Here is an 11,405-nt window from a genome sequence, read left to right as displayed (position 1 = left end):
GAGATCAGCCCAGAGCTACACAGGAGGAACTTGTTAATGATCTCAAGACAGCTGGGACCACAGTCACCAAGAAAACCATCAATCAATCAAATTTTATTTGTATAGCCCATATTCACAAATCACAATTCGTCTCATAGGGCTTTAACATGGTGTGACATCCTCTGTCCTAAACCCTCAGCAAGAGTCAGGAAAAACTACAAAAAAAACCTGTTAACAGGGTAAAAATATGTAGAAACCTCAGAGAGCCACATGTGAGGGATCCGTCTCACAGGACGGACAGAAGTGCAATAGATGTCAAGTGTAGAAAAACATCATCAAGATTAAAGTTTTTTAGCAGCATTGATGAGGGTAAACATTTTGAAGGATCACTTCAATACAGTATGTCAAGCAGTCCTGCTGCAATCATAGTCTATGGTCAGCAACCAGCAGGGTCATGATCCACCATCCCGATCAGAGGCCACTTTAGTCGACAGTCATTGTCCACTGACGCTTATTAGGATCCATCAGTAACACACTACGCCGTAATGGATTCAAATCCTGTTGCACCAGTAAGGTCCCCCTGCTCAAGAAGACACATGTACAGGCCGTCTGAAGGTTGCCAATGGGCCTGAATGATTCAGAGAAAGCTTATGAGAAGGTGATGTGGTCAGATGAGACTAAATCAAGCTCTTTGGCATCAACTAGACTCGCCCTGTTTGGAGAAGAAGCTTTGGGGGTGTTTCCCTGCTAAGGGGACAGGACGACTTCACCACATCGAGAGGAGGATGGACCGGGCCTTGTACCGTGAAATATTGGGAGACAACCTTCTTCCCTCAGCCAGGACATTGAAAATGGTCGTGGATGTGTCTTCCAGCACGACAATGACCCGAAACATATGGTCAAGGCAACAAAGGAGTGGCTCAAGAAGAAGCACATTAAGGTCATGGAGTGGCCTCGCCAGTCTCCGCACTTTATTTCCATAGAAAATCTGTGGATCAAATACGTATATTTCACACAACCCAATGCAAATCAATTCATAACTTTAATATGATGAGAGTTATATGATCTGGATATTGTTCATCTATTCATTAGTGGGCAAACTTCCAAAATCGGCAAGGGATCAAACACTTATTTCCTTCACTGTATACTCTAGGTGTGTATTATATGAGTCATTAATCAGTAGAAACAACAACTATCAACCAAAATCTGAGGATGTTTACTGTTCCCTCTGCAACAACTCGCGTTAAATATACTGACGTGCTGTTATCCTGATGCTTCTCTTTAACGGTGCTGGAATGGCTGCTCTATGCTCCTGAGTAAATCCTGAGGCTTTGAAACACGGGCAACATTTAGAGGCCAAAAGCATGAGAATAAAGTGAGTTACAGTGTAGAAGTCAAAGTTACAGAACCTCGCGTCCAAGTCGAGCCCCAACTCTTTTGTCTCTAGTGTTGAATGTTCAAGTCAACACGTCATGTGCAGGTCACTCATCTAATGTCCGAGTCACTCTCATCTCATCTGTATTACTATGGTTATAATATCCGAGGCTCAGCGATCAGTCATTAATTGAGTATCAGGATCATGTCCGTGTTGCCAAAAGTATCTTCAAGACACTAAGATCGTGTACAAGTCACCATGGCACATTTCAGTTGTCATCAAGGACCTGTCACAGCTTTGTGATCGTGAGATATAATAGTGTTCGGGTCGCTCAAATCGGGTCTGAACAGGAGTTTGTCTGAGTCACTACGATCATGTCTGAGTCCAGAGGATCAAGTCAGTGTGATTATACTTTAATAAAAAACATTACATCAGGACAATTTCATGTCAAGAGGGTCACGTTTGACTCACCATGGTGACGTCTGAGTCACCATGTTGGAGTCAGGAAGGACGAGTCACTGTGAATGTGTCCTAGTCACGATGGTCAAGTTTGTTTTTAACTTATTAACCTTTGTGTTGTTTTCAGTGAGAGGCTCAGTTGGCTGACTGGAGACAGACAATTGTCAAGAAGTTGCGTTAAACATTGTGTTTCTCATATTTTATTCAGTGACTTTATCACGGCCGTTCTCCGTCTCCATGCTGGTCACATTTAAATCTCATTTAATTCAGATGTTGCCCGTGTGTTTTTGCTCTTTTTCTCCGACTTTTCTCGGTGTAACTAATGTATATGGCTTCACTATAAACTACGCTGATTTAAATGCATTTTTTCAGCTCAGTAGGATCCACGGAGCGTTCAGGACCGAGCCAGGACTCAGGATTAGAGTTTCTTAGATCTGCAGTATATATGATCTGTTTCTGAAAGCACAAGAGACCGGCAGGACGCGTTCCCCTTGTCCTGCACTTGAAGACAGATTATACGAGCATGTAGCTTTCAGCACTGCAGCCTCAATATAACAACAGAGACAGTGTCTGCTTCTTTCATTTGCTGAAGGAGTCGGTTTGAAAGACAAATTTTGTCGCCTTCTTGCTAGAAATCCACTTTACACTGAACAGATCCTTTACATCTGTTTTAACAAGTGCTTTTCTTTCCAGAATCTGGGAGCCTCTCGCAGTTTTGCATTTAGTAGCAGTGCCAGTGCAAGTCAGTGGGGATTCAGCTGTAAGAAAAAATAAAAACAAAATTGTCCTTTGTATAAAGAAAAGATGGTTAGTTTCAGTCTGAATTTGCTGCTATTCGACAAATATATTGTTCAGTTTTATTCATTCATGGCAAGTATTTCATTAATTTTCTCCTTTTTGTACGTCTGTTTATATGTGTATCACATGTTGTGTCACCCTTTTGGTTGTCAATGTAATAAGTTAACTGTGAGAAATAAAGTGTGGAGAAAATGTGATGTTTTGTAATTTCTCACCCCTTCAACCTTGACATGGATAGTGGATGATTTCTTATGTTTGCAGGATTTAATCTTTGTTCTTTTCATTTTGATTATTGTGATTAAATAGTTTAGTTTAGTCAGTAGTAGTTAGTTTCAGTATAGTTTGTCATGTTTAAGAAAAGACGACATCTTCAACTTCCAGTTTAACACGAGTTCAAACTCATACGCCAACCACAGAATCAATCAGTCAGATTCTAACCTCACCACCATGGATTAAGACCAAAGAGCTGTAAGGACGCCAGGGACAAGATCTTAAACCTGCACAAGGCTGGAATGGGCTACTAGACCATCGGCAAGCAGCTTGGTGAGAAGTAGACAAATGTTGGTGCGCTTATTCGGAAATGGAAGAAACACAAAATTACCATCAATCGCCCTCGGTCTGGAGCTACACGCAAGATCTCGCCTCGTGGGGCATCGATGATCATGAGAAAGGTGAGGGGATCAGCCCAGAGCTACACAGGAGGAACTTGTCAATGATCTCCAGACAGCTGCGACCACAGTCACCAAGAAAAGCATCGGTAACACACTACGCCGTAATTGATTCAAATCCTGTTGCACCAGTAAGGTCCCTCTGCTCAAGAAGACACAGGCCGTCTGAAGGTTGCCAATGAACACCTGTATGATTCAGAGAAAGCTTGGGAGAAGGTGACGTGGTCAGATGAGACCAGAATCAAGCTCTTTGGCATCAACTGGACTCGCCCTGTTTGGAGAAAAGGCTTTGGGGGTGTTTCCCTGCTAAGGGGACAGGACGACTTCACCACATCGAGAGGAGCATGGACCGGGCCTTGCACCGTGAAATCTAGGGCGACAACCTTCTTCCCTCAGCCAGGACATTGAAAATGGTCGTGGATGTGTCTTCCAGCACGACAATGACCCGAAACATATGGTCAAGGCAACAAAGGAGTGGCTCAAGAAGAAACACATTAATGTCATGGAGTGGCCTCGCCAGGCTCCGGACCTTATTTCCATAGAAAATCTGTGGATCAAATACTTATATTTCACACAATCAAATGCAAATCAATTCATAAGTTTCATATGATGCGAGTTATATGATCTGGATATTATTTGTTGATATTCTGTCTCTCAAAGTTACAATAAATCTACCATTACAATTAACGACTGGAACTGCCCCCCCCCCCGGCTTATCCAAACACGATGCAGAGTTCTCAACTGATGTCACGGCTCTTTATTATTTCACCTCATCGTGGCGCCGTACAACACCATAAAACTAAAATGAAACCAAATGCAACATAATTATTCAATAAAAGCCAAATACAACCGTTAAAATACATAAACAAACAAATAACCACGTGAGACAATGTTGGGCGAGTTAATGTGACATAGCGACTCCCATTCCGCGCTACCTGCAGCAAAGTGAATAGAACCCGCTACCTTACCTTGTTCCGCTCGGCGAGGGCTGTTAAACTTTAATCGTTAAGTCTGTATGGTTGTGAATTGCCTCTGCTAGCGTCCTGTCGTTCTTGCTGCTACTATTCTTGTGCCGCGGCTGTACAGCAGTTGTTATATTTGCCTTGGCCTTGAAGCGAGGGATAGGTGCGTTTAATAAAATGGTCCGCTCCCTAAAGCTTCAGGTATTTATGCAAGGGTAGTCACTATGTGTACAAAGACAACAAATTACTAACTGAAATAACACATAGTTGAACATAAAGAACAAAATAAGCCCAACCCATATAACAGAATAAAACATTCTGCATAACCTGCCAGGTTTAGCAGACCGTTACAATGACTGTTCATTTATTAGTCAGTGGTCAAACTTGAAAAATCGGCAAGGGATCAAATACTTATTTCCTTCACAGTATAGGTGTGTATTATATGAGGCATAATTCAGGAGAAACAAGAAATATCAACACAAATCTTTCATGTTATTCAATGAGTTGTATTTTGTATGAACATTCAAATTGTTTAACTGGTAAAAACAGGTGGAGGGATCTTAATTCTCTTTTTACAACAGTGAACTATGATTATGGATAATATCGATAGCTGCTGATAGATCTATATAAATGTTGTGTTGCAAACGATTAATTTCTCTCCTACATGAATCCTCATGTCTCTTTAAATTGTAACTACAATTAAATCTTTTTCCACACAGAGCAAGTCAAATAATGATCTGCTATATGACTCATCGTATACACAGATTGCCCATTAGTTAAAATATTTTACCACACTAGGAGCAATTTTATAGTTTTTCTCCTGTATGACTTCTCTTATGTATATTCAGCTGTTAATTAAGGGCAAAGTTTTTACCAGACACGGAGGACATTATGAAAATTACATTCAGTATATATGGGTATGTAATATATATGGCATAAATCAAATCAGTAGAAACAAGAAATATCAACACAAATCTTTCATGTTATTCAATGAGTTATTTTTACTAGGGAGAAAAATTGTTTAACTGATAAAGACAGGTGAAAGGGGGAATTCTAAATTCTCTATTTACAAAAGTGAACTATGAATATGTATAATATGAATAGTTTCTGACAAATCTTAATAAATAATTTTGTTGCAAACGATGCAACTTAAATCTTTTACAACACTAGGAGCAACTAAGTGCTTTCTCTCCTGTATGAATCCTCATATGTGCAGTAAGCTCGCTGTTTCGTCTGAATCTTTTACCACACACAGAGCAACTAAATCTCTCTCCTGTATGAATCCTCATATGATCAGTTAGATTGCCCTTTTTAACAAATCTTTTTCCACACTCGGAGCAACTAATCGGTTTGTCTCCTGTATGAATTCTCATATGTGCAGTAAGCTCGCTGTTTCGTCTGAATCTTTTACCACACACAGAGCAACTAAATCTCTCTCCTGTATGAATCCTCATATGATCAGTTAGATTGCCCTTTTTAACAAATCTTTTTCCACACTCGGAGCAACTAAACAGTTTTTCTCCTGTATGAGTCCTCATGTGAACAGTTACAGCGCCACTATGAAGAAATCCTTTCCCACACTCGGAGCAACTAAACGGTTTCTCTCCTGTATGACTCCTCATATGTACAGTTAGATCGCCCTTTTCAAAAAATCTTTTCCCACACTCGGAGCAACTAAACGGTTTCTCTACTGTATGAGTCCTCATGTGTACAGTTAAAACGCTCTTTTGTCTGAATCTTTGACCACAGTCAGGACAACCAAATGGTTTCTCTCCTGTATGAATCATCACATGTATGGTTAGAGAGCACTTTCGTCTGAATCTTTGACCACAGTCAGAACAACCAAATGGTTTCTCTCCTGTATGAATCCTCATATGCTCAGTTAGATCGCGCTTTTGAAGATATCTTTTATCACACTCAGAACAACCAAATGCTTTCTTACCAGTTTTACATTTCATATCACTTATAGGTTGTTTGCTATTTCTTGTATTTAAACCAGACGGAGGTTCCCTGGTCTGCATCCAATCATCTTCACTGTCATCAGACTCAGAAGAGTCTTCATTCTTGTCCTCAGTACCTTGTTGTAAATGTTCATCAGGACCTGAGTTCCTGGCTGGTTCTTGTTCTCCACAGTCCGCTCTGTTCTCCTCAGTCTGACCCTGATGAAGCTGTGACAACTCAGGTTTCTCTTCATCTTCTTCACTCTTTATAGTGACAGCAGTCCATGTGAACTTGATATCAGCCTGCTCAAGTTGTTGAAGCTGCACTCCATCCTGATTGGTCCACGGTTCATCCTGTTCCTCTTTAATGTGGGGGGGCTCTGGGTCCTCCTGGTCCACAAGGGGGCTCCACTGCTGCTGCTCAGGGGGAACCTCTTCTTTATTCACCATCAGCGGCTGTACGTCTGCAGAACAAACTGAAACACAAATACACATGTTTATCATATCAGAGTTTCCGGAAGTGTATTTAAAAACTTGAGTTGTGTCCAATAATGTCGACCGTTTTTTTTGAATTATCACATTCAGGAAGCAGAGATGTTGAGGTAGTTGATTGTCACTGTGGAGGAAAATTCCACTGACCAGTGTCTAGTGTAGTGGAAATCCCCTGACCAGATGTCTCACTGCTGTGATACTGTCTACCTGACAGGATGGAACCCTTATTTGGCGGTGTCTCACTACTATGACCTTGATAAACAGGGTCTGGGCCCTTATTTGGTGTTGGGACATGGTTTTTATGAAACCAAAGGCCTTCTTTTCGGCCTACATGTGTGGTCAAAGCCTGAGAACAAGCATGGCCCCTTATTCAGTAGAACTATGTGAAAGCCAAAAACCTCAGGCTCCCAGAATGCTGCATGTTCCTTTGTTCCGTTCAACCTCACACAGAGGTGTGAAATGCCACAAGGCTCACCTCCTATTGGTCACTCTGGCCCCATGACCTGAGGGGCGGTGTGGCCTAGGGGGTAGAGTGGGTGCTCTCCAACAAGAAGCCGGTTCAATCCCCACTCTTCCTCATCTGCATGCCAAAGTGTCCTTGGCAAGATACTGAACCCCTGAATGGCCCCTCATAAATGTTGAGTGTACTAAAAATGTAAGTCACTTTGGACAAAAGAGTCAGCTAAATGACATGTAATGTAATGTAATGACCTGTGAGGTCACCGAGCCTATATAAGACCAAGATCTCCCTCTCTTCACTCTCTTTCCCTCAACCCACTGAAGAGGCAGGCGGCCAGCCTTCCTTCCTGCATCGCCAAGGAGAGGGCCTGGCTGCTCCAGCACATCTTCTCTTCCAATCTACAAGAGGAGCGCAAAGGTCTAGCTTCCAGCTCATCTTCTCAAGGAACCCACCGCTCAAATCAAGCTCTACAAACTCCTAGCAGCGACTCGATGTCCTGCAGGTAAGGACTTCGGACTTTATTATATTCATAATAAATGTTTTCTTTCACAAATGTTCTTTCATAAATGTTGCATAAGTGAATTTTGCCAACCGCTACACTGTCAAGAATTCCAAAACCTTCACTGTTCATTATATAATCTTTAATTGTAAATATTGAGATTACTAATTGAACGAGATCTAAATGAAACTGATCTTAATCAATAAATTGACTATCATTTCCCTTCCTTGGAAGGGTGGTTTAAATATTAATGTTTTATATTTTATTTTGATAACGAAATGTATCGAATGCCTTAAGGCACACCTTTCTATAATATCACTTTTTAAGCATTATTGCACAACATTAGGGGTGTCACGATAATAAAAATTCAGTAGTCGGTGCCAATACCAGTAAAATAACACGATTCTCGATGCCAATTTCGATACCACGGTAAAAAAAAGTGCATTCTTTGGATGTTGTTAATGTCATATACGGTAGTTCAATGAGCTTGCGCATAAACTGAGGGTTATACGGTAGTAGCGGACGCATGTGAGTGACGCTTTGTTGTGAGACCAGTCTATGTGTGAGACACGTTATGCATTAAATGATAATGCCACGGTCATCTGCCTCACGCCGGGTTTACACCGGACGCTGAAGCGACGGCGCAGCACCAAGCCTTAAATAACAGCTGGCTCCCATCCACTCCCATGTTAAACCTTTGTGCGGGTCCTGAGCGCAGCTTGAGCTTCCGGTGTAAATAACCAAGTGCCGGCGCGCTAATGATTAGCGCGGCGCGGCGGCGTTGCTTCCGTGTCCGGTGTAAACCCGGCGTCTAACGCAAAGTACTTCCATACACGACTCTTCGTGCCTTTTCAATAAACAAGTCGAGGTAGGGCGAACGCTGCAGCCGCAGTTGCCGTCTTGGTTTTCTGAATGCAAACGTCGACTGGCGCAGCACCGATGCTAATGCTAAGTTGCTAACAGCTGGCATCGAAGCGCACGGTGCCTACGGTGCTAGAAAAAATGGGCATCGTCTGTGTTTTGTTATCTTAGTATCGACAGGTATCGGTTCTCGTGACATCCCTACACAACATTGGTGATGTTTTCTTCCAACTGGTGTGTCCTGCACGAGATGGGTTAAAAGCAGAGGGTAAATTTCCCTCCTTGCATGAGTGTGCTTGTCTGTGCAAGGGACGAATAAATGTATCTTAATCTTAATCTTACAGTGGACGGACAGACACAGCAGATAGACAAAGATGATGATCTCATGTCTTCTTTTTTTCATATTATGTCTCATGTAACGTCTCTTTGTGTAAGTCCTGGCTTTTGTGAACTTGAGGCCAGTTCTTCCATTTTGAGCACCCGTGCTTGTTGTACAAACTCTGCAAAGCTTATTATTATAAAGACTCAAAAGCAGCTCCAGTCTGAGAATTTCATTATTTCAAATCTCAAGATGAATTTCCATCACATCACCTCAACATCTCGACACAGCTCGTAAATTTAGAAGCATTAAACACTGGAAGTAAAAAGTTTTATATTTTGAGGTCAAATAAATAAATTAGGACACTAACAGAGCAGAGCAGGGCGAGTGGAGGTTAGTTAGTTGGTTAAGCTGTTTTCAGATATGACTTGTGGGTAAAAACAGAGAATTGTCTCCAGAGTTTCTCCAGAGTTTGTGTTTCACACATGAACATCACAGCAGCAGGTTTTCTGCACAGACTCGTTTACAACAGCATCAAATCCTCCTTATTATTCAGGTGAAGGAGGAGCAGCAGACAGAGACAGGAAGTGATGTATTAACTCTGCTGCATAGATCATGTGATCATGTTTACATCACCCCGACACCGTCGTCAGCTCTTATCAACACAAACTCTCTTCACATCTGTCTGGTCTTCTGGTGATGACGTCATTAGGAGGAAGGAAGATGGCTGCGTCAAGTCAAAGCTTTGATTCACCAAAAGATCAAACTGAAGCCAGGAAACAAATAGCCCACGATCATCTGAAGTTTGGGAGTTTTTTAGACGGAGACCAAACAACATGTTTCTCTGTAAACTCTATAAAATCCAAAATGATCACAGCAGCACAACCGTGATGCACAAGCACTTGAACTTGGAGCATCCAGGGGAGATTTCTCAAGATGGCATCTGGAGCGAGACAGAACCGCAAGTTTGACTTTGTCCTGAAACAAGCGTAATATAATACGATTATCAACATGTGGAATGGAAAAGGAATAGACTGGAATAGCAGGGATCATCTTAACTGCACAAGTCCAGTGACTGAATCACTCCATGTTGTAAACCAGTTTTAGTATTTAAATAAAACCCAGATTCTCCAGTTCAGGGAAAGTGTTGCTTTGACAAACAACAGTGATGTAGAAATTATACTTACTGTAAAATATGCCAGTATCAAAATTATTCACAAAATATGTGTCTGTGTTTCAGAATGAGACGAAACAGTCTTGAGAACTTTTTAACCAAAAGGAGCCAAAATGCACGAACAGCCCAGATGTGAGCTGAGCTTCTAACAGCAGCTTGCAGATGATGATCGAGGACATGTGACCCCTGGCGGCAGCTCAGGGTAAAGCTCCTGATCCTCGGATCTACACATTCCACCAACTTCACCAACCAGACATTGATTTAAACGTATCGTTCCCTTTAAGGAGTGTTTGTTCTCCTGTTAGCAGAGCTGAAGCTACCTAGCGTTAGCAGAGCTGAAGCTACCTAGCGTTAGCAGAGCTGAAGCTACCTAGCGTTAGCAGAGCTGAAGCTACCTAGCGTTAGCAGAGCTGACGCTACCTAGCGTTAGCAGAGCTGAAGCTACCTAGCGTTAGCAGAGCTGACGCTACCTAGCGTTAGCAGAGCTGAAGCTACCTAGCGTTAGCAGAGCTGAAGCTACCTAGCGTTAGCAGAGCTGAAGCTACCTAGCGTTAGCAGAGCTGAAGCTACCTAGCGTTAGCCTGTGAGCGGCTCCTCGAGGGACTCACCAACTCGGTGCAGCCGGAGTTCGGGCTTCATCACGGCCTCCAGCAGCCTCCTCAGGCAGCAGATCTCCCGCTCGGACCGCTCCATTCTGTCTTCGAACACCGCGACGATCTCCTCCGCCGCCGCCGTTAGCCGCTCGGTTAGCATCGCTCTCAGCTCCGGGACTCGAGCCGTTTCTCCTCCTTTCTCCAGCTGCAGCAGGAAGTCTTCGGCGGCGGCGCTGATCCGCTCATGTACCGACTCCCGCAGCAGCTGCACGTCGCACATCTTCCTCCTCTTTGTGTGTGTGTGTGTGTGTGTGTGTGTCGGGAGGAGTTCCGTGTGGACCAGGGTGTGCGGTTGCTGAAGATCATCGAGCGAGTGTTTGCTTGGAAGATGAACAGCCCTGAAGGATCATGGGTAATCTTCCTCAGCAAGCCCACACACACACAGACACACAGACAGAAACACACACAGACAGAAACACACGCACACACAGACACACACACAGACACACACACGTTTTTACCTGTTTAAAGTGTTATTTAGTAGTTTGTCCTGACTCTTGTTGAGAGTTAAGGGCAGAGGATGTCACACCTTGTTAAAGCCCAATGAGACTAATTGTGATTTGTGAATATGTAATATACAATAAAAAGTACATTCTATATATACACATGTATTTCTCTGTGTTTATTTGCTAGTGAAAATGAACTCAGGGATTCAGACACAGTCACTTGCACCTGCACACTCTTTACTCTCACTCCAGCATGTACAGTTTATCTACCTGCATGATATACTGTGTGTACATCTTACAGTTTTACGTGGATTCATATT

General features: G+C 42.7%; 1 protein-coding gene across 1 annotated transcript; it reads right to left on the bottom strand.

The window, feature by feature from the left end:
* Positions 1 to 4,080: 4,080 nt before the first annotated feature.
* Positions 4,081 to 10,955, bottom strand: LOC132999961 (gastrula zinc finger protein XlCGF57.1-like). Its single transcript, XM_061069766.1, has 2 exons — positions 10,595 to 10,955; positions 4,081 to 6,657 (listed from the first exon to the last, which is right to left on the bottom strand). The coding sequence occupies exons 1-2, from the start codon at positions 10,857 to 10,859 to the stop codon at positions 5,408 to 5,410; spliced, it is 1,515 nt and encodes a 504-aa protein (XP_060925749.1). The 5' UTR covers positions 10,860 to 10,955; the 3' UTR covers positions 4,081 to 5,407.
* Between the last annotated feature and the right edge of the window lie 450 nt (positions 10,956 to 11,405).

This window comes from Limanda limanda, chromosome 4 (assembly GCF_963576545.1).
Source record: "Limanda limanda chromosome 4, fLimLim1.1, whole genome shotgun sequence".
Classification (NCBI taxonomy): Eukaryota; Metazoa; Chordata; class Actinopteri; order Pleuronectiformes; family Pleuronectidae; genus Limanda; species Limanda limanda.
Note: the sequence above shows the minus strand (reverse complement) of the source record. Positions and strands in the feature narration are given on the sequence as shown.

What these genes read in the sequence shown, in the direction of transcription:
- LOC132999961 (XM_061069766.1), bottom strand. Translation starts at nt 10,859, where the DNA reads ATGTGCGACGTGCAGCTGCTGCGGGAGTCGGTACATGAGCGGATCAGC. An exon ending in ACTCCGGCTGCACCGAGTTG is followed by an intron (nt 6,658 to 10,594) that starts GTGAGTCCCTCG and finishes TTTGTGTTTCAG; the next exon opens with TTTGTTCTGCAGACGTACAG.